Source organism: Hyla sarda, chromosome 3 (genome assembly GCF_029499605.1).
Source record: "Hyla sarda isolate aHylSar1 chromosome 3, aHylSar1.hap1, whole genome shotgun sequence".
In the NCBI taxonomy this organism is placed as follows: Eukaryota; Metazoa; Chordata; class Amphibia; order Anura; family Hylidae; genus Hyla; species Hyla sarda.
Genome location: NC_079191.1, coordinates 318287908 through 318311810, shown reverse-complemented (window position 1 = coordinate 318311810; position 23903 = coordinate 318287908). Strand labels below are relative to the sequence as shown.

Genomic DNA, 23903 nt, shown 5'->3' with positions numbered 1-23903 from the left:
TATTTTGTCCAGTGTGTCAACCCATACCTTTATACCAACCTATACCATTAGGCTTTCCCCCTGTGAGGGGGAGAACAGGGTGTCAGTATTTTGTGGGATGTGATTATATGGTGCTCAGAATACTATAGGAATGAGTCACACACATTATGACATTTTTGCTGGTGCTTTTATATGACAATCCATGAAAAAAGTCTTGAAACATTGCCATTACAAAGCTACCAACATTTTAAAAGCTAAAATCTGGACGTTCAAACCCCACTTCCCTGAGACGGCCAGATATGCCACATAAATTCCCACCTTTGGGTGGGCTTCCTATTTGCAGGTAGTTCCCAGGACTGTCCTGACAAAGTCAAAGTTGTTGGTAAGTATGTAGTTACAATAAGCTGATATGTTTATTTTATTTACAGGTCATTTGCAAACTTTTGTTGTGTGTACTGGGACAAGATCAGCTGAAGGAAGGGTACTTTAAAGGGTAGTCCAGTTAAGTAAAATATAATTTATTTAATTCCCTGTAATGATAAATATAGCTTCCAAAGCAAGTAATTATAAGTAATGCACTGTTACATAGCTTTATAAAGCACTAATCAGTGCAAAATACAGCAAAATTATCTATCATGTGTTTACTCTGTCTCAGCTTTCTTACCCTAACTGCCTCTGGATCCCACCCTCTGAGACAGAGACCATGTGACTTTTATGCTGTCTATGGGGCCTGACTTGCAGTTCTGTCTCAGGAGTTCTTGTAAGCCACGCCCCCTAGAAGCATCTGCACGGAGAAAGATCTGTCAGTGAGGGAGTTTAGAGGCCAGGGACTTGGCTTCAGAAATCTTTAGCTGAGCAGGGGAGAGACAGAAGAGGCTGCTGTGTTTGGAGGAAGTGTCAAATGTGGGGAAGCAGGAGAAGCAGGTGTGTGTGTGTGTGTGTAAGTGTGTGTGTCTCTTGAAGCAGAGCTGTATGTGTGTCTTTTGAAGCAGAGCTGTGTGTGTGTGTCTCTTGAAGCAGAGCTGTGTGTGTGTCTGATGAAGCAGAGGTGTGTGTGTGTCTGATGAAGCAGAGCTGTGTGTATATCTCATGAAGCAGAGCTGTGTGTGTGTGTGTCTCTCATGAAGCAGAACTGTGTGTCTCATGAAGCAGAGCTGTGTGCGTGTCTGTCTCTTTTGAAGCAGAGCTGTAGTCAGCTATGTTACCTCCTTGACCCGAACCATGCTACCTTCGAGGCTGGGACCTCGGAGCCTGCAACTTGCTCTGGAGACTGGCATACTGGCTTGATGCTGCTAGTTCAGCTTATTTGATTTAGTTTGTCGGAGCAATACAGATACGCAATGCATCTATTACCTAACACCATACTTAGTCTGTAACCGTACTGCAGAATAAAAATGTGGAATATCAAAAAGGTTTAATAAATGAATGAATGGGCTGTTAAAAAAAGCCTTACCTTGAATACCCCATAGATCTACAACCAATGCATTTTTTTGAAGGTAACTCAAGAGTCCATTGGAAATGTTTAATGCAAGAAAATTCAGTCTATGATCAATCACAGGATTAACATTTTTCCAGACTGGTTTTGTATATATTGACTGAGAAACATCAAAAAAGCGATATCTACAAAAAAAAAAAATATGAATGTTATATGCATATGTGTGGAAATGGAGACATTTTAGTGGAGTGGCGAATGGGCGTATGATGTCAAAACAAAAGTCAATGGCAATACCTAACTTCTATAATCGTTTCTTTCATCAACACGCACTTCTTAGGGCCAAAGATAACTTATCGTTGGCCCAAAGAAGTGCATGTTGACGCATGAAATGGCTGTGGCAATCAGTTAACTTCCACTGTTTTTATTCCTCCCCACTGCACAATATTTGGAATGGCAGAAATTAAGATTTATACAAAAGGGTGAGTGCCGCTTTTCCTTTTCTTATTTTATATGGTGGAATTCGTTGACTTTTGTTCATGGTGTGCATGTCTATAAGAGGAATAGCAGTCCCAAAACTGAGCTATATAAGGTTGAATGTATTAAAAAGACAGTGCCTATTTAAGTTTGTGAGATGTGAATGAGATGATGCAAGGCTGTGCACAAATGTAATTTTTGTGAAGGGCAATACATAAGAAAATTAGCCAGTTTATGTAATATACAGTATTTTAATTATGCCATTACTCATTTACCCTATTTGTATTCCTCTCTCTGTGGCTTCCTTTAGCCATCGAACACCAAGACACTGTAGTATATGAATCTGGAAAAATATTTTTCTTCCTAATAACTCCAGAGGATCAACAACAACATCATCTTCACTGAAGGGCCTAAAAATATGAATTATGTGAGGTTTATTAACCACTTATTCTAACACTCTTTGTATGCATCAACAGGTTACTGATATTTGTCTTGCTAGGCTTATAATCTTTTCATCCACAGACGCTCATAGATGTCCTCATGAGGTTGCACAATATCAGCCCCAAGAAATGAATGGAGTTTTTCCATATATTGGCAGAATGTATAAAATTTAAATGCATGTATAGGGGGAGATTTATTAAAACCTGCGTAGAGGAAAAGTTGACAAATTATCCATAGCAACCAATCAGATTGCTTCTTTCATTTTTGAAAAGTTCTCTGGTCAAATTTTCATGTCCACCAGTTTTGATAAATCTCCCCCATAGTTTGGTTATTGGCGTCACATGATATAAAATTAGCCATTCAGGTCACTAGACTATAAAACAATATTTAACTTAATAAATAGGTTCAACAAAAATATACTACTTTTCCTTTCATCCAACCTATACTGTAAAATAAGAGTCTGTTTATGATTGTTATGGTTTATATAAGTGTAATTGTGCACCACTTTACCTTCCACAACTGGAGCAAGGAGTAATATTTATCATAATAATGGCTTCTTGTGCCCCTTCAGAATCCAGAAGTTCTGTCTGTTCTTCCAATTTCATACAATAAGCTAGGGACTGAAGCCAGATGTGAGCTGATCCTAAATGAATCGCCTCCACTGGATCCCAGAACGGATCACTTTCACGGTCCAATGTCATATTGCCATCCAGGAATTTCTGGTACAGTTCTTCCATCAAAAACTTTCTGTTAATAAACTTGGATTTTGACCATATCCATACCTTAAACCATATACAATACAAAATGTTTTTATAAGTAAGTATAAAATATTAACCCCTTAACCACTCAGCCCATTTGGGCCTTGAGGACTCAGACAATTTTATAAAGTTTTCGTTTTTTCCTCCTCGCTTTCAAAAAATCATAACTCTTATTTTTTCATCCACAGACTAGTATGAGGGCTTGTTTTTTTGCATGACCAGTTGTCCTTTGTAATGACATCACTCATTTCACCATAAAATATATGGTGCAACCAAAAAAATACTATTTGTGTGGGGAAATTGATAAGCAAACCACAATTTTGCAAATTTTGGAAGGTTTCATTTTCATGCTGTACACTTAATGGTAAAATAGATGTTTTCTTTATTCTGTGGGTCAATACGATTAAAATGATACCCATGATTACATACTTTTCTATTATCATACCGCTTTAAAAAAATCTAAAACTTTTTAACCAAATTAGTGCATTTAAAATCCCTCTATTTTGCTGACCTATAACTTTTTAATTTTTCCATATAAGTGGTGGTATGAGGGCTAATTTTTTGCGCCGTGATCTGTAATTTTTTTGATACTACATTTGCATATATAAAACTTTTAATTCATTTTTTATACATTTTTTGGGACATTTTCATACAGACATTTTTGACCTTTTTATTTTTTTACGTTCACACCATTCACCGTATGGGATAATTAACATTATATTTTAATAGTTTGGATATTTATGCATGCGGCGATACCAAATAGGTTTATACATTTATTTATTTTTACACTTTTTGGGGGTAAAATGGGGAAAACTGACAATTTACATTTTTATTGGGGGGGAGGGGATTTTTCACATTATTTTTACTTTAATTTTTTACTTTTTTAACTTTTAGTTTTTACACTTTGATAGTCCCCATAGGGGACTATTTATAGCAATCATTTGATTTCTAATACTGTTCAGTGCTATGCATAGGGCGATCCGATCATCTGTAATGGGGGACAGAGGTCCCTTCACCTGCCTCCGCCAATCTCCCGACGTCTTCTGCTCTGGTCTGAGATCGAGCAGGCCAGAGTAAAAGATAGCCGATAACACTGATCAGTGTTATCGGCTATCTTTTACTCTGGTCTGCTCGATCTCAGACCAGAGCAGATGACGTCGGGAGATGGACAGAGGCAGGTGAAGGGACCTCTGTCCCCCATTACAGATGATCGGATCGCCGCGGCAGCGCTGCGGGCGATCCAATCGTCCACATTAAGTGCCGCACTTCTGCAGATGCCGTGATCTGTATTGATCATGGCATCTGAGGGGTTAATGGCGGAAATTGGATGTCGGCCATTACCAGCGGGTCCCCGGCTGCTACCAGCAGCCGGACCTGCCGTGCATGACCAGAGCATCGCTCCGATGCTCACAGTTATGTATAGGATGTAAATGTACGTCCTGGTGCGTTAAGTACCACCTCACCAAGACTTACATTTACTTCCTGCGTCGTTAAGGACCAAGCCCATTTTGTCCGCAGGATAGGGGATAAGTGTTTGATCGCGGGGGGGGGGGGGTCCGAATGGTGGGGCCCACCGGGATCCCCCGCATGGGGCCGCGGCTCTCTTCCGTGCAGGAGGTTGTGCTGTCTTTCAATTTTGCACCTACAGAACCCTATAAGGGCTTGTTTTTTATGTAGGTTTTATTTTATTTTACTGGTTTAAAAAAAATTATAACTACATGCACCAACATTTCTTATGCTTAAAAATGTCTTATTCTTCTTCTTCTTCTTCTGACCCCTGTAACTTTTTATTTTTCTACATATGGGGCTATATGAGGGCTCATTTTTTGCGCTGTGACCTCTAGTTTTTATCGGGACCAATTTTGTTTTCATGGGACTTTTTGATCCCTTTTTATAATTTTTTTTATGGTATATAAAGTGACCAAAAATGCACAATTTTGGATTTTTTTTTTTTACGTGTACGCCATCATGTATGTGTACGGGTAATGTATACCATCGACCTTGCCGTTTAACCAACCTTATATTTTAATAGTTCGGACATTTAGGCATGCAGTGGTACCACTTATGATTATGTTTATTTTTGATAAAATTATTTTATTTAAAAAAAAACAATGGAAAAAGGGGATGATTCAAACTTTTTTTTAGGGAAGTGGTTACTTCACTTTTATAAAAAAAAATTCTACTTTTTCACTTTTTTTGTTTAGTCCCCATAGGGGGCTGTACCATGCAATCTTGCAATTGCATACAGATTTGGCTCAGCATTGATCAGTGTTATCGGTGCTCTAGCCTGCAGAGCCTGGCCAGAGCTCCAGAGCACTGATCGAACAGCAAGGAGGCATATAAGGGCCCACCCGTCATCCATCTATCTGATCGGGACCCGTGATTTTGCTGCAGATGTCTCAATCAGTTCCGCTGAGCTAACCTGCACTTACTTTGATTGCAGCATCTAAAGGGTTAACTCTGGGCATCGGCTTGAACGCCGAATCCCGGCATTAACCGTGGGTCCTGGCTGCTGATAGCAAACGGGACCCACCGGTTATGAAGCTTGCTCAGTACGTGAGCACACTTGTGTTTTGCATTTCTCTTTTGTAACCACAATGTTTCTCTTGTCATGCTTACTATAAATATTAACCATCTTTTGTATTCAAAAACAAACAAACAATTTAGCAAGAGTTAAAATAAAGAGTTTTACAGTAGCACACAAAACAACTTCAGTATTGAAATTCACAGTTAACATTATACAATATAATTTGTTCGTGCTGGATGGTCACAAAAAAGTTTAATTTATAATCCCTATAATAGTTTTCACTTTATCCCCTAGAATGTGTATTTTTGAATTTACCTGATTTACCTGTTGAGTACTTTTATTGGTCACTTTGACCATTATTTCTTTTTGAAGATCATAACCTCTTGAATCAGTCAATGCTAAGTTTTTCACCTTAAGCTCAAATATCAGATCCTGCTCAGAGATAAAAAAAAAAAAATATGATAAATATAATGTCTGCTATAACATTAGGTTACAACAATATTAAAGTGATCTATTTTAAAAAAAAAGGAATATTTCAAATACAATAGTGGCTTGTTATACCTTCATAAGTTCTTCACTCATCTGATTTGCTTCAGCAACCAACGGCATCAATTTAATATAGTCATGGAAGACTGCCAGCACACTTGGGTCAGGTTTGCCAGTTTTATTGTGCATAGCCCCTGTGTGGAAAAATATAGCATTTTTTTAGTTATATGTATTGTTTACACACATTTGAACATACAAATATACTTATTACATGCTGGAAGTCATGCCATTGCTATCCTGAACAACAGTTTGCATTCCACTTGCCTTTTAATTAAAGCCCAGTTAGGCCATGTTCACACGACAAAATGAAAAAAGAGTAGAGTCAGCTCACCATCTGGTACAATCACATCTCAATCCTGGAGAGTCTGTAATCCTTTCAAAGAAGCATGGAGAGGTAGAGGGCCGGTTCCCAGGTAATCAGCAATGGAAAATATGCAAAGTCCAGCTTCCTAAAACTTCAATGCTTTATTTCGACCATTAAAATTAAACAAAAAGGGCATGTTAAAAGCCAAGAGAAATGCGTTTCAGTTTGTAAAAACCTTAATCATAGCGGTATCTCTCGAGGAGAGAGAATGGTTTATATATCTGTTCAAAAATCAAACCAACTGCTAGTATGAGGATACGCTTACCTAGGGGCGTGTATTCATCCTTAGTCACTAAGTGACTACAGGTGTACGAACAGGTACATAGCTCTAATATACAGACTGAATCCAGGAGACCATATAGTATACAGTACAGATAATGTTATATACCCACAATTATAGTGAATCAATATATATAGGAAAGGTCATTTTTGAAATTTAATCCCTGTGGGTATCTGGTGTCCAGGCAGAGGATCCAAAACGCCTCCCGTCTGAACACCAGTTTATTCCAGTTTAACCTTTTCGATCCCCTGCACATTTAAGTTTAGTGGTTCTCCTGTATGTTTTTCAAACAAATGTCTCGTAAGACCAGATACAGAAGGTGAGTGGACAGAGAATTGGTTGCAAGGGGCCAAATGTTCGGATATTCTTATCTTAGGTTTTCTGGTTGTGCAGCCGACATATTGCAAATTGCAGGGTATGCAGGTCACCAGATAAATCACATGTGTTGTATGACAATTGATAAATGTTTTGTTGTTATAGGTTATGCCCGTAGATGTAGATGTGAATTTCTTCGAATTATTGCATACATTGCATCGTGTGTGGCCGCATTTATATGTTCCAGTACAGTTCAACCAATTTTGGTTTCTTTTTTGTTCCATTCTGAGGTCACTTGGGGACAGTTGATTATACAATGATTTTCCTTTTCGTGGGACTATTCTGACACCGGTGTGTAATATTTTAGATAGAGTTTCGTCATGATGAAGGATAGGAAGATGTTTCAATACAATTTGTTAAATTTTTTCAAAGTCCGTACTGTATGCCGTACTGGAGGTAAGAGGATCGGTATGAGACCTTTCTTGCATTTCTGATTTATTATTTAGATAGTGGCCTGGGGGTTTGGAGTCCACAATATTTATTGCTCGCTGAATATCGGTTTGTGTGTATCCCCTAAGTTTTAAACGGTGTGTTATATCTTCACAAGTGTTTAGATAATCTTGCTTCTCTGAACATGTTCTTCTAGCTCGTACAAATTCTCAGATTGGTAAGTTTTTTATGACATGTCGGGGATGGCAGCTTCCGGCATTTAGTAGGCTGTTCCCTGCGGTCTTTTTTCTATACAGTTTTGTCTGTATCTGATTTGTTAGTGTATTGCCCATAAGTGTAACATCCCAAAAATTGGTACTATGGCTATCACTTTGTATGGTGAAACGCAGGTTGTATTGGTTTTTATTCAAAAAATTATGGAAATCTTGTGTTTGTACCTCTGTACCGTGCCACACCAGGAGGAGGTCGTCCAGGTACCTGCCGTACCACACAATGAGATGGAAAAATGGGTTAGTGGTATCAAGCAGGACGACCTCCTCCCAGTTGGCCATATAAAGGTTAACCAGCGATGGTGAGAATTTTGCCCCCATAGGGCATCCAGTGATCTGTAAATAATATTGTGTATTAAAACGGAAAAAATTATGTGCAAGGAGAAAGGACAAGGTATCCAGTATGTATTGTTTTAAGTCTGTGCTATAATTGCTGTAGTTGTCAAGATGGTATTCCACTGTTTGAATGGCAAGACGATGGGGAATACACGTATATAGCGCCACGATATCGGCTGATAGCTAAGTTGCCTTGTCCTACCAGGTCATATTTTGAATTGCTTGTAACAGGGATTTTGTATCCTTAATGTAGTCTGGGGTACGTGTAGCAAGTGGTTGCAGTAAATTATCTAGCCATGACCCAAGGCGTTCTAGAAGTGAGTTAATCCCTGCCACAATGGGTCTTAAGGGTGGTGGGAATACACACTTTTTCGGAAAGCTGGTTAGTTATGATGTTTAAAGATAGTCCTTCCTCCAATAATTTTTCCAATTTCGTACGGATGATATTAGTAGGATCTGATCGTATGAGTCTATTTGTTGTTTGGTCCTGAAGAATTTTCAATTAATTTTGTATAGAGTCCAGAGTCCAAAATTACAACTGAACCTCCCTTATCCGATGGGCGTATAGTAATATTTGTATTGTTGGTAAGTTCTTTTAATGCATTTCTTTGTTTCCAAGTCAAGTTGTGTGGTGTTTTATTTTTATTAATTTCCAGAGATTTAAGATTTTTTCTACACGTTGTTGAAATATATCCATCGCCTCACATCTTGAATTTATAGGATAAAAGGTTGGATTGGAAGTTAGAAAAATATTGTTTGTAGAGGTGATAGGGGAGGGATCAGAAGGTATGTCCTGCAAATCTGAGAGAATCAAGGTAGCCGCTTGTTCCTGAAAGGAGCTAGATAGAGGCATGCAATTGGTTCCTCTAATGGAAAGGTGGGTGAGTTGTTTTGAGTAGTGGTATTATCCTGTTGGAAAAAATGTCTCATTATGGTAAGTAATCTGACAAACTTATTAATATGCAATAGGGTAGAATACAAGTCGAATGATTGATTAGGTACGAATGATAAGCCTTTCTACAGCACTTGTAGTTGTGATTCTGTAATTATATTGGCTGAAATGTTGTAAACCGAGTAAGCATCTAATTGTACTTGTGTGGATATTTTTGGGTTCGTGGATAAGAATTTCTGGTGTTTCCTCCCTGTCCGGTGCTTCCTTCGGGGCCGCCCCAATGTGTTTCTTGGGCACTGTTCACATGGGGTGTACTTGCATTTTTTGAGTGATGTATTTGTGAGGGGTTAGTTTGTTGGCGAGCTGACTCTCTCAGGGGCTCTAGTTCGGATTCAGAAACATCTGTGCAATAATCGGTTCCATCCGTATCAGATGAGGAAAAACTTAAATTTTTCTTTTCCCTACGATCTTGTGTATTCCTTTTAAGTATCGATTTGGGTTTGTTATTGTATTTTCTGTGCCAGGTATATATATTGTTTGTTGAGTAATCTTTGAGACCCCTATTAAATTTATGTTTTTTTCGTTGCAATGATAGATTCTTCCAATTTATGCAAGAGTTGATTCATATTTTTCTGTAGTTCCTCAAACTCTGTAGTATTTTTATACGTTTCTAAGGAGGCATGTATGTTATTTTTAGTCTCCTCCAGTTTATTAATTTTTATTTGTTCTTTTTCAATGAGAAGTGACATAAGTTCGAAGGAGCATTTAGTCAATGAATTATCCCCTCTAGTATAGAAATCATCGTCATATACAGTAGTAGATTTTCTAAGGATCCTTAGTCCACGAGGAATCATTGATTTCTCTAAATATTGTTTCAATGTTGTGGAATCCCACCATACCCTAAGTTGTTGAGATTTGGCATGCTGTAAATCCCACATTAGGCGTTTTAAGTCAAATACACATGTGATATCTGAGTCCCCCGAAAAAACATTTGCTATGCGTTTTAGTCTCTCGTCATTTTCAAGTGTGTTATAATCAGTCTGTATATTAACATTCTCCTCCATATTCGATTCGGCAATAGAAAACAAACGAATGGAGAAAAAGTATGTATGTATAGAAAAATTTGTAATATCTATTACTCCAGGTAAAATTGTAAATAAGAGTCTATATATTTATAATTGGCGGGCACGACTCCGATCCGGTTAAGCAATACAAAAAGAAAAAAGAGTAGGGTCAGCTCACCATCTGGTACAATCACATCTCAATCCTGGAGAGTCTGTAATCCTTTCAAGGAAGCACGGAGAGGTAGAGGGCCGGTTACAAACCGAAACGCGCCAGCGTTTCTCTTGGCTTTTAACATGCACTTTTTTGTTGAATTTTAATGGTCGAAATAAAGCATTGAAGTTTTAGGAAGCTGGACTTTGCATATTTTCATTTGCTGATTACCTGGGAACCGGCCCTCTACCTCTCCGTGCTTCCTTGAAAGGATTACAGACTCTCCAGGATTGAGATGTGATTGTACCAGATGGTGAGCTGACTCTGCTCTTTTTTCTTTTTGTATTGCTTAACCGGATCGGAGTCGTGCCCGCCAACTATAAATATATAGACCCTTATTTACAATTTTACCTGGAGTAATAGATATTACTAATTTTTCTATACATACTTTTTCTACATTCATTTGTTTTCTATTGCCGAATCGAATATGGAGGAGAATGTTAATATACAGACTGACTATTAAACATTTGAAAATGAGACTAAAACGCATAGAAAATGTTTTTTCTGGGGGACTCAGATATCACATTTGTATTTGACTTAAAACGCCTAATGTGGGATTTACAGCATGCCAAATCTCAACAACTTAGGGTATGGTGGGATAACACAACATTAAAACGATATTTAGAGAAATCAATGATTCCTCGTGGACTAAGGATCCTTAAAAAATCTACTACTGTATATGTGGATGATTTCTATACTAGATGGGATAATGCATTGACTAAATGCTCCTTCGAACTTATGTCACTTCTCATTGAAAAAGAACAAATAAAAATTAATAAACTGGAGGAGACTATAAATAACATACGTGCCTCCTTAGAAACGTATAAAAATACTAAGGAGTTCGAGGACCTACAGAAAAATATGAATCAACTCTTGCATAGATTGGAAGAATCTATCATTGCAACGAAAAAACATAAATTTAATAGGGATCTCAAAGATTACTCAACAAACAATATATATACCTGGCACAGAAAATACAATAACAAACCCAAATCGATACTTAAAAGGAATACACATGATCGTAGGGAAAATAAAAATGTCAGTTTTTCCTCATCTGATACGGATGGAACCGATTATTGCACAGATGTTTCTGAATCCAAACCAGAGCCCCTGAGAGAGTCAGCTCGCCAACAAACTAACCCCTCACAAATACATCACTCAAAAAACGCAAGTACACCCCATGTGAACAGAGCCCAAGAAACACATTGGGGTGGCCCCGAAGGAAGCACTGGGCAGGGAGGAAACACCAGAAATTCTTATCCACTAACCAAAAAATATCCACACAAGTACAAATAGATGCTTACTCGGTTTACAACCTTTCAGCCAATATAATTACAGAATCACAACTACAAGTGCTGGAGAAAGGCTTATCATTCGTACCTAATCAATCATTCGACTTGTATTCTACCCTATTGGATATTAATAACTTCGTCAGATTACTTACCATAAAGAGACATTTTTTCCAACAGGATAATACCACTACTCAAAACAACTCGGATCATTTGACATCTAACCCACCTTTCCATTAGAGGAACCAATTGCATGCCTCTATCTAGCTCCTTTCAGGAACAAGCGGCTACCGTATATACTCGAGTATAAGCCGACCCGAGTATAAGCCGAGACCCCTAATTTCAACCCAAAATCCCAGGAAAAGTTATTGACTCGAGTATAAGCCTAGGGTGGGAAATACCTCATCCCCCCCTGTCATCATCCAGACCCGTCATTAACATCCTCATCATCATCCCCTTGTCATCATCCCACACATCCCCCCTTCATCATCCTCTTATCATCCCACACATCATCCCCTTATCATCCCACACATCCCCCCTTCATCATCCCCTTGTCATCATCCCACACATCCCCCCTTCATCATCCCCTTATCATCCCGCACATCCCCCCTTCATCATCCCCTTATCATCCCGCACATCCCCCCTTCATTATCCCCTTATCATCCCACACCCCCCCCTTCATCATCCCCACCCCCCTTCATCATCCCCACACCCCCCCTTCATCATCCTCTTCTCATCATTCGCCCTCAGTGGTCTTCAACCTGCGGACCTCCAGAGGTTTCAAAACTACAACTCCCAGCAAGCCCGGGCAGCCATCGGCTGTCCGGGCTTGCTGGGAGTTGTAGTTTTGAAACCTCCGGAGGTCCGCAGGTTGAAGACCACTGCGGCCTTCAACATCATCCAGCCCCCTCTCACCCCCTTTTAGTTCTGAGTACTCACCTCCGCTCGGCGCTGGTCCGGTCCTGCAGGGCTGTCCGGTGAGGAGGTGGTCCGGAGAGGAGGTGGTCCGGTGGGGAGGTGGTCCGGGCTGCTATCTTCACCGGGGGCGCCTCTTCTCCGCGCTTCCGGCCCGGAATAGAGGCGTTGCCTTGACAATGACGCAGAAGCACCTATGCGTCGTTGTCACGGCAACGTGACTATTCTGAGGCCGGGCCCGAAGCGCTTAGAAGAGGCCTCCCCGGTGAAGATAGCAGCCCGGAACCACTATCCCACCGGACCACCTCCTCACCGGACAGCCCTGCAGGACCGGACCAGCGCCGAGCGGAGGTGAGTACTCAGAACTAAAGGGGGTGAGAGGGGGCTGGATGATGTTGAAGGCCGCAGTGGTCTTCAACCTGCGGACCTCCGGAGGTTTCAAAACTACAACTCCCAGCAAGCCCGGACAGCCGATGGCTGCCCGGGCTTGCTGGGAGTTGTAGTTTTGAAACCTCTGGAGGTCCGCAGGTTGAAGACCACTGCGGGTGGGGGAGTTCACTCGAGTATAAGCCGAGGGGGGTGTTTTCAGCACGAAAAATCGTGCTGAAAAACTCGGCCTATACTCGAGTATATACGGTACCTTGATTCTCTCAGATTTGCAGGACATACCTTCTGATCCCTCCCCTATCACCTCTACAAACAATATTTTTCTAACTTCCAATCCAACCTTTTATCCTATTAAATTCAAGATGTGAGGCGATGGATATATTTCAACAACGTATAGAAAAAGATCTTAAATCTCTGGAAATTAATAAAAATAAAACACCACACAACTTGACTTGGAAACAAAGAAATGCATTAAAAGAACTTACCAACAATACAAATATTACTATACGCCCATCGGATAAGGGAGGTTCAGTTGTAATTATGGACTCTGGACTCTATACAAAATTAATTGAAGAAATGCTTCAGGACCGAACAACATATAGACTAGAGATGAGCGAACTTACAGTAAATTCGATTAGTCACGAACTTCTCCGCTCGGCAGTTGATGACTTTTCCTGCGTAAATTTGTTCAGCCTTCAGGTGCTCCGGTGGGCTGGAAAAGATGGATACAGTCCTAAGAAAGAGTCTCCTAGGACTGTATCCACCTTTTCCAGCCCACCGGAGCCCCGGAAAGCTGAACTAATTTATGCAGGAAAAGTCATCAACTGCCGAGCGGAGAAGTTCGTGACAAATCGAATTTACTGTAAGTTCGCTCATCTCTAAATATAGACCCATACGATCAGATCCTACTACGAAATTGGAAAAATTATTGGAGGAAGGACTATCTGTAAACATCATAACTAACCAGCAAAAGGATTTTCTATTACCATCTGCTCCGTTATGTCCGATTTTTCATGCTTTTCCGAAAACGCACAAGTGTGTATTCCCACCACCCTTAAGACCCATTGTGGCAGGGATTGACTCCCTTCTAGAACGCCTTGGGGCATTGCTAGATAATTTACTGCAACCACTTGCTTGCTACACGTACCCCAGGCTACATTAACAACACGAAATCCCTGTTACAAGCAATTCAAAATATGACCTGGTCGGACAAGCTGATATTGTGGCGCTATATATGTGTATTCCCCATCATCTTGCCATTCTAACAGTGGCATACCATCTTGACAAATACAGCAATTATAGCACAGACTTAAAACAATACATATTGGATATCTTGTCAATTCTCCTTGCACATAATTTTTTCCGTTTTAATACACAATATCATTTACAGATCACTGGATGCCCTATGGGGGCAAAATTCTCACCATCGCTGGCTAACCTTTATATGGCCCACTGGGAGGATGTCCTCCTGCTTGATACCACTAACCCATTTTTCCATCTCATTGTGTGGTACGGCAGGTACCTGGACGACCTCCTCCTGGTGTGCCACGGTACAGAGGTACAAACACAAGATTTCCATAATTTTTGAATAAAAACCAATACAACCTGCGTTTCACCATACAAAGTGATAGCCATAGTACCAATTTTTGGGATGTTACACTTATGGGCAATACACTAACAAACCAGATACAGACAAAACTGTATAGAAAAAAGACCGCAGGGAACAGCCTACTACATGCCGGAAGCTGCCATCCCCGACATGTCATAAAAAACTTACCAATCTGAGAATTTGTGCGAGCTAGAAGAACATGTTCAGAGAAGCAAGATTATCTTAACACTTGTGAAGATATAACACACCGTTTAAAACTTAGGGGATACACACAAACCGATATTCAGCAAGCAATAAATATCGTGGACTTCAAACCCCCAGGCCACTATCTAAATAATAAATCAGAAATGCAAGAAAGGTCTCATACCGATCCTCTTACCTCCAGTACGGCATACAGTACGGACTTTGAAAAAATTAAACAAATTGTACTGAAACATCTTCCTATCCTTCATCAAGACGAAACTCTATCTAAAATATTACACACTGGTGTCAGAATAGACACTTGCTTGAAAAACATACAGGAGAACCACTAAACTTAAATGTGCAGGGGATCGAAAAGGTTAAACCACCAAGACGAGGTGGTGATTGGAATAAACTGGTGTTCAGACGGGAGGCGTTTTGGATCCTCTGTCTGGACACCAGATACCCACAGGGATTAAATTTCCTATATATATTGATTCACTATAATTGTGGGTATATAACATTATCTGTACTGTATACTATATGGTCTCCTGGATTCAGTCTGTATATTAGAGCTATGTACCTGTTCGTACACCTGTAGTCACTTAGTGACTAAGGATGAATACTCGCCCCTAGGTAGGCGTATCCTCATACTAGCAGTTGGTTTGATTTTTGAACAGATATATAAACCGTTCTCTCTCCTCGAGAGATACCGCTATGTTTAAGGTTTTTACAAACCGAAACGAGTCAGCGTTTCTCTTGGCTTTTTAACATGCACTTTTTTGTTGAATTTTAATGGTCGAAATAAAGCATTGAAGTTTTAGGAAGCTGGACTTTGCATATTTTCCATTGCTCACACGACAGAATGTCCGCACGGAGAATCTCATGTTTATGCCGGCACTAGGACTACATAGGAATGCGCCATCTCATAGACAGCTATGCATTCTGTGTGGAGTCCCAGAAAGAATGAACATGTTCATTCTTTGTGCAGACATGGAAAATGGAATTTCCATGCCGGAAACATCTGGCATGGAATCCTGTTGAATTCAAAAGGACTCTTCTACAGCAGAATCTCCATGCTGAATTCCAAGGTGGAATCCGGCATGAAAAATCCGATGGGTGAACATGGCCTTAGAGTATTTTCTACAGGCAGAAGATGTATTACAAAAATCTGTATGAGTCTTGCAGAAATCCTTGAGCATGCTACACAGCTCCAGTCAGAGTAAAATTTGCTCACCTGAAATCTTCTTTTATTGTAGTCTGAAAGCAGCACACAATAGGTTAAACAAAGTCCCGGCCCTAATGGACAGAACTGAATTGATAAGCAATGATCTACAAATTAATTAGCTAATTAGTTACATTATAAAAGCAAGAACACACTGACTCCTAGGGGAAAATGTATCAAGGCCTATAAGCATGTAAACAAGGTGCATTAGACATGCACAAGTGTAATCGGCGCATTTATGAAGTGACTTTCAAAAACAAACCTGAGCTTTTTTGCTTAGTGTGCCACAGGGCGTGTTTTAGGCAGAGAGTTGGCATGTTTTCACTGGTGTACAAGCCCACACCATACTCCCTCATGTAAAGGTATGTCAGGAGACGAAAAGGGGTTAATGGTACTTATTCTATACCACAATTTTTATGGTGGGGCTTGAATAAGGCGGCACAGGTCTCTCATGCAGGAATCGCGGCAGCTACGGATGCCGCTGTAGCTAACAGAAGCAGAGAAACCTTTGTTCTTGGTAGATTAACCCTGTGTGCACAGTTTACCCCAGGCAATCTGTTGATGGCTTCCAAAATCCTCTTGTGGGACTAGTTAAAAAAATAAAATGTAATTCCTTTTTCTACATAAAATTAAATAAATAAAATAAACACATATTATTGCCGTATATGGTTAATCCTGCTCACGAAAAACGGAAAGCAAACAACGAGAAATTCAGTATTATTCCAAACTGGTACCAATACATTTTCCATAGAAAATTAGCCCTTACATAGTGCAGTCAGGCAAAATGTTAAGGGTCTTGTAATGTGACAACAATATTTTATTTTTAATTTATGTTTTATGCAAAAGTAGTAAAAGGTAAAAAAAAAATTATACATTTGGTATCGCTGTAATAGCACAATTACAGACCCACAGAATGAAGATATAGTGTTATATTTGCTGATTGGTGAATAGCTTATGTTTAAAACTCAAAAAAATGAATGACAAAATCAAATGTTTATTATTTTCTCTGCATGAAAAAGAGAGTTATTAAAAGCTACTAATAAGATACGCTGGAGATCAAAATTAGAGAATGAACAACAACACAATTTCCTAAATGTCAAGTTCATAGTGTAGTCCTATGTAAATATATCCTAACATGAGTAAAATAGCAGTATTTTAAGCTTATTTCATAAATTGTATTTATTCTAAAGCACAGAATAATTAAAAAAGAACACTGAACAAAATTAGAGAACACTTTCAGATACCTGCAAGTTATTGGTGTTAATCTGGCAACTGGTGCTAATTTCCTTAACCTGTTAAGGACCCAGGGCGTAAACTTACGCCCTGAGTCCTGGTCCTGCGATATAACCCGGGGTCACATGGGTGACCCTGCATCATATCGCGGCGGGCCCGGCGTCATAGTGAAGCCGGGACCCGCCGCTAATAGCGCACGGCTAAAAACTAAAGTAAAGGTGCCCGGCTAGCTCAGGGAGCTGTTCGGGATCACCGCGGTATAATCGCGGCATCCCGAACAGCTGTAGCACAGGAGGAAGGTCTCTTACCTTCCTTCCTGCAGTCCGATCGCCGAATGAATGCTTCAAGCCTGAGATCCAGGCTTGAGCAATCAATCGCCGAAAACACTGATTGATCCATTCCTATGGGGATGCATCAATCAGTGTTAAAGATCAGTAAATGCAATGTTATAGCCCCCCTATAGGAGCTATAATATTGCATAAGAAAAGTGTAAAAAAAATCATTAACCCTTTCAATTATCCCTTTCCCTAATAAAAGTTTTAATCACCCGACATTTCCAAGAATAAAAAAAAACCTGTGTAAATAAAAATAAACGTATGTGGTATCGCCGCGTGCGGAAATGTCCAAATTATAAAAATATACCGCTTTTTAAACCGCACGTTTAGTGGCGTACGCGCAAAAAAAATCTAAAGTCCAAAATAGCGCATTTTTGATCACTTTTTATACCACAAAAAAGTGAATAAAAAGTGATCAAAAAGTCTGATCAGAACAAAAATGGTACCACTAAAATCTTCACATCACAATGCAAAAAATGAGCCATCATAGCGCCCTGAACACAGAAAAATAAAAAAGTTATAGGGCTCATAAAATGACAATTTTAAACGTATACATTTTCCTGCATGTATTAATGATAACCGTATGGACCTAAAGAATAAAGATAACATGTCATTTTTTGCCAAAAAATGTACTGCGTAAAAACGGAAGCCCCCAAAACTTATAAAATTGTGTTTTTCCATCAATTTTGTCGCACATTGATTTTGTTTCCTGTTTCACCGTAGATATTTGGGTAAAATGACTAATGTCATAACAAAGTAGAATTAGTGGCGCAAAAAATAAGCCATCATATAGAATTTTAGGTGAAAATTTTAACAAGTTATGATTTTTTTAAGTTAAGGAGGAAAAATTGAAAATGGAAAAAGCCCGGGTCCTTAAAGGGTTAATGATCTGACAAACCCTATTTAACTGGCAGCTTAACTTTCCAGTTTTCACTGACTTTGCAAACATTGTGTGCCGTTCCAAAGTGACTGGAACCCTCCAGCAGCAGGTTGTCCAGATGAAGGCCAAAGGGGTGACCCTTTCAGCCATAGCAAGAGAATTTGGTTGTTCCAAGTCTGTGATTTCTAGAATATTGCATCTTTGCAACATCACAAACTTATTCAAGTCCCCCCAAGAAGGCTGGTCGCCCTCGAAGGACAAATGCAAGAGAGGACAGGATAATGCAGGGAATCTCCATGGGTAATCGTTTCAACACTGCAGCTGGAATTGCTCGCCAGTGCACCACTGAACATGGTAAGGATCTGTCTCGTCATATAGTGTCTGGAGGTTGAAGAGCATTTGGATAGAAAGCCCACTCTGCAGTGACCAAACCTCTTATTAACAGAAAGAATCAAAAGCCTAGACTCACCTTTGCTGAGGAGCATGTTGTGTGGACAGAGGAGAAGTGGTCCAGAGTTCATTTTAGTGATGAAGGTAAGTTTAATGTATTTGGATCTGATGGGAAATATTATGTTCGTCAACAAACTGGGGATAGACTGAACCCAAAGTATGTAAAGAAGTCAGCGAAAGGTGGAGGAGGAAGTGTCATGGTTTGGGAAATGTTTTCTGCAGCAGGAGTTGGACCTCTCATACAGCTACATGGCAGAGTGAATGTAAGTGTGTATCAGAACCTTCTTCAACAACACATGGTTCCTTCCTTCCATTCACCACTCAATCAGCCACCAATTTTCATGCAGGACAATGCCCCCTGTCACACAGCAAAATGGGTAAAGCAGCTCCTTGAAACAGAAAACATTGAAACAATGAAAAGGCCAGCTCAGTCCTGATCTAAACCCAATAAAAAAAACCTCTGAAAAATCCTTGGTTACATAGTAACATAGTTCATAAGGTTGAAAAAAGGCCAGAGTCCCTCAAGTTCAACCTATATCCCTAATGGGTCCCTACTGAGTTGATCCATAGGAAGGCAAAAAAAAACAACAACTCATACTAGAGGTGAAAATTCTTTCCCGACTCAGATAAATCCCTGGATCAACCTTCTGTCCATATAAATCTAGAATCCATAACCAGCAATGTTATTACTCTCCAAAAATGCATCCAGGCTCCTTTTGAATTATTTGACAGAGTTCCCCATGACCACCTCATCTAGCAGAGAGTTCCATAGTCTCACTGCCCTTACAGTAAAGAATCCCTGTCTGTGCTGGTGTAAAAACCTTCTTTCCTCAAGACGTAGAGGATGCCCCCTTGTTATAGATACAGTCCTGGATATAAATAGATCATGGGAGAGATCTCTCTACACCCCCCTGATATATTTATACATAGTTATTAGGTCACTCCTAAGCCTTCTTTTTTTTCTAAACTGAATAACCCCAATTCTGATAATCTTTCTGGGTACTGTAGTCCTCCCATTCTCCGTATTACCCTGGTTGCCCGTCTTTGAACACTCTCCAGCTCCACTATATATTTCTTGTACACTGGTGCCCAATACTGTACACAGTATTCCATGCATGGTCTGACTAGTGATTTGTACAGTGGTAGAATTATTCCTTGTTGTGGACATCTATGCCCCTATTGGTGCACCCCATGATTTTATTTGCTTTGGCAGCAGCTGCTCGACACTTGTCACTACAGCTAAATTAACTGTTAACTAAGACTCCCAAGTCCTTTTCCAGTGTTGAACCTCATATGCCACTTCCCAGCCCAAACCTTCAACCTATCCAGATTCATTTGTAACAGTGTACTGTCCTTTATTGTGTTAACCACTTTACAGAGTTTAGTATCATCTGCAAAGATTGCTACTTTACAATTCAACCCCTCTACAAGGTAATTCATGAATATATTAAATACAATAGGACCCCAAATAGACCCCTGTGGTACCCCACTAGTAACAGTCATCCAATCAGAATAAGTACTATTAATAATCACCCTATTTCCTATCCTTGAGCCAGTTACTACGTGCACACATTTCCCCCCAGCCCAACCCTTCTCATTTTATACACCAATCTTTTATGTGGCACCGTATCAAATGCTTTGGAAAAATCCAGATATACGACATCCAGCGATTCCCCCTGGTCCAGTCTGGAGCTCACGTCTCATAAAAGTTGATCAGATTAGTTTGACAGGACCGATCCCTCATAAACCCATGCTGATATGGAGTCATACATTTATTTTTATAAAGATACTCCAAAATAGCATCTCTTAGAAAACCCTCAAACAATTTACATACAACGGAGGTTAAACTAACAGGCCTATAATTCCCGGGGCCACCTTTTGACCCCTTTTCAAATATTGGCACCACATTTGCTATGCGCCAGTCCTGGGGAACCGTCCCTGTTAAAAATAGGGGGTCTGTCTATTAAATTACTTAATTTCTTTAGAACACGGGGTGAATACCATCTGGACCTGGTGATTTGTCTATTTAGATTTTTTGTAGGCGGCACTGTACTTCTTCCTGGGTTAGACAGGTGATCTTTACTGGGGAGTTTACCTTATCTCGCTGTATATCACCTGGCATTTCATTGCAGTTTCTGTGACTCTCATAAAGGTTTCTGACTTTAGCTAAAGACAATTATCTGTCCAAAATTGTGCAAGGCCCGACCAGAGGGGGTACCCTTCTGGACTTAATATTAACCAACAGACCTGACACGGTAACTAATGTGCAACTAGAAGGACACCTAGGAAATAGTGATCATAATATAATATATTATAACTTGTTCTTCAATAAGGGAATCTCTCGAGGGGCCACAAAAACAATGAACTTTAGGAAGGCAAATTTTGATAAACTCAGAGAAGCCCTTAACAATATAAATTGGGATAATGTCCTCAAAAACAAGAATACTGACACTAAATGACTCTTTAAAATATCTTACATTATCACTGTAAAATGTACATACCTTATGGGAATAAAACGGTCAGGAATAAAAGAAAACCAACATGGGTGAATAAAAATGTTAAGGGGGAAATAAATTACAAAAATAAAGCATTTAGACTACTAAAAAAAGACAGCAGTGAAGAAGCATTAAAAAAACTGATAAAAGCCGCAAAAATAAAGGCAGAAAAACTCATTGCCAAAGAGAGTCAAACTAACCCCAAAATGTTCTTAAACTATATAAATAGCAACAAAAAAAAAAGTTAAAAATGAAAGTGTAGGCCCTTTAAAAAATGATGAGGAAGAAATTATAAATGGGGATCAGGAAAAAGCAAATATATTTAACAAATAATTCTCCACTGTATTCACCAAGGAAAATGAAATGCCAGGTGAAATAGAGCGAGATAAGGTAAACTACCCAGTACAGGTCCCCTGTCTAACCCAGGAAGAAGTACAGTGCCGCCTACAAAAAAATCAAAATAGACAAATCACCAGGTCCAGATGGCATTCACCCCGTGTTCTCAAGGAATTAAGTAATATAATAGACAGACCCCTATTTTTAATATTCAAGGACTCTATAGTGACAGGGACTGTTCCTCAGGACTGGCGCATGGCAAATGTGGTGCCAATACTTAAAAAGGTCAAAAGGTGACCCTGGGAATTATAGGCCTGTTAATTTAACCTCTGTTTTATGTAAATTGTTTGCAGGTTTTCTTTTTTTTTTTTTTTTTTTTACTGTAAAATTTTATTAGAGTTTTACAATAGTAACAGAAAAACATAAGCCAACTGCAAATGAGGGAATACAAATCCCTGAAATCCATAAGAATCAAACAGTCTTAAAGCAAAAATTATCAACATAACAATGCACATTAAAGCAAGGTAAGCTACAAAGTTGGAGAGAAAACAGGAGGTGGGGAAGGGTGGGGGAGGGAACACAAAGGGACAGGCCAACATCACAAAAACAGAGACGACATTGGGGGAGGGGAGAGAACATTAGGTGAGGGGAGACGACATTAGGTGAAAGAAAGAAGAAGGAACAGAGAAGAAATGGGAAGAAGGACGCCCAAACTAGAAAAAGAAAGAAGGGGTAAGCTCATTGGGGCTGTCTGTCCGTGAATCCGTCCCACGGGTCCCATATAGATAGGAATGTCGGAATGGTGTTGTTCAAAGAGGCAGTAAGAAATTCAAGGGAGCGAATCTCACATATCCTAGGTAAGAGGTCATCCTCTGACAGGGGTTTAGTTCGCTTCTAGTGTTTGGCAATGAGGGGTTTAGCCGCTAGGACTATATGTAGGAAGAGTTTGAACAGTTTCTTGGCTAAAACCCTAGTTGACAGGTTTAGTAGATAGACTAAAGGGTCAGAGGGGACCGTACCTCCCAGAACTGCATGGACTAACCCCCTCACCCGGTTCCAATAAGGAACTATCAATGGGCAAGACCAAAATATATGGAAGACAGTACCCAAACCCACACCACATCACATCACCAGCATTGCGGTAGGATTTAGCCTGTTAAGCAAAGCCGGAGTATGATACCATCCCATGAGCATCTTAAGCTGTGTCTCCTTGTATGCCGTACAGATAGAGGCCTCGGAAGCTCGCTCCCAGATGAACCGCCATTGAGGGAGAGTGATAGAAGTATCGAGAGCCTCCTCCCATCACCTCATATATCTATGAGAAGGGGGGGGGGGCATCCAGAGGAGACAACAAAAAAGAATATATACTGGAGAGTAGTCCCCTTGACTGAGGACCACCCCTACACAACTTCTCAAAACCTGTAAGCAGGGAGACCATCAGAGAGCTTTGTCTAGAGGGGATGTAACGACAATGTTGTGTGTGGTGTGCTTCCTGAGAGGCAAGGAGATCTTAGCGAGTGGCCAATTGTTCAAATGTGGGAAATGAGTGAGTGCGGGGGTCAACCACATCAGCCCAGTAGAATAGACCCCTAGAGCCCCATTCCCGAACCATACCAGATGTCAAACCAGGAGGGAAGTCAGAATGATACAAGAAGGATTGTAGAGGAGAGAAAGTGGAGAGAAGACTAAAGAGCCGGAAGCAATAGGTCCATACATAAAGTTGAAATGTCATAGGGCCTTAAAGGGGGCAGTCAGGGGAGGGAAGTGGAACTGTCCACAGGAAAGAGGATGAATAGGGGACAGCCACAGTTTTTCCAACTCCATCCATTTACTGTAGGCATGGTAAGTAGACCAAGCCACCATGTGGCGAAGGTGAGCCGCCCAGTAATACCCCCCAAAAGATCTACTGGCCAGCTTTACAGACATAGGGAGGCGGTGGTGCCTGGCATCCCAGATGAACCGGAAGATAGCTGCCTGGAAGGAAAGCAACACGGCTAGGGGGACCCGTATCGGCAATGTCTCAAAAAAGTATAGTAATTTAGGTAGGATAGTCATATTCACCGCTGCAATTCGTCCGAAAAAATAAATTAGTGTTGCTCGCGAATATTCGCAATTCAAATTTTATTCGCAAATATCGCATATTCGCGAATTCACGAATATTCGCGAATATAGCGCTATATATTCGTAATTATTAATATTCATTTGTTTTAGTTTTTTTTTCACAGTAC

At 40.0% G+C, this 23903-nt stretch overlaps 1 protein-coding gene across 1 annotated transcript in view; it reads right to left on the bottom strand.

Annotated features, from left to right (window-relative positions):
- Positions 1–23903, bottom strand: part of LOC130362524 (kinesin-like protein KIF28) — a 157841-nt gene that overhangs the window by 23687 nt on the left and 110251 nt on the right. The window contains exons 16-20 of the mRNA XM_056567162.1: positions 6176–6294; positions 5939–6046; positions 2840–3111; positions 2164–2298; positions 1433–1599 (exon numbers count right to left, since the gene is read on the bottom strand). Coding sequence (XP_056423137.1) covers positions 1433–1599; positions 2164–2298; positions 2840–3111; positions 5939–6046; positions 6176–6294 — 801 coding nt within the window. The remainder of the gene's footprint in view (positions 1–1432; positions 1600–2163; positions 2299–2839; positions 3112–5938; positions 6047–6175; positions 6295–23903) is intronic.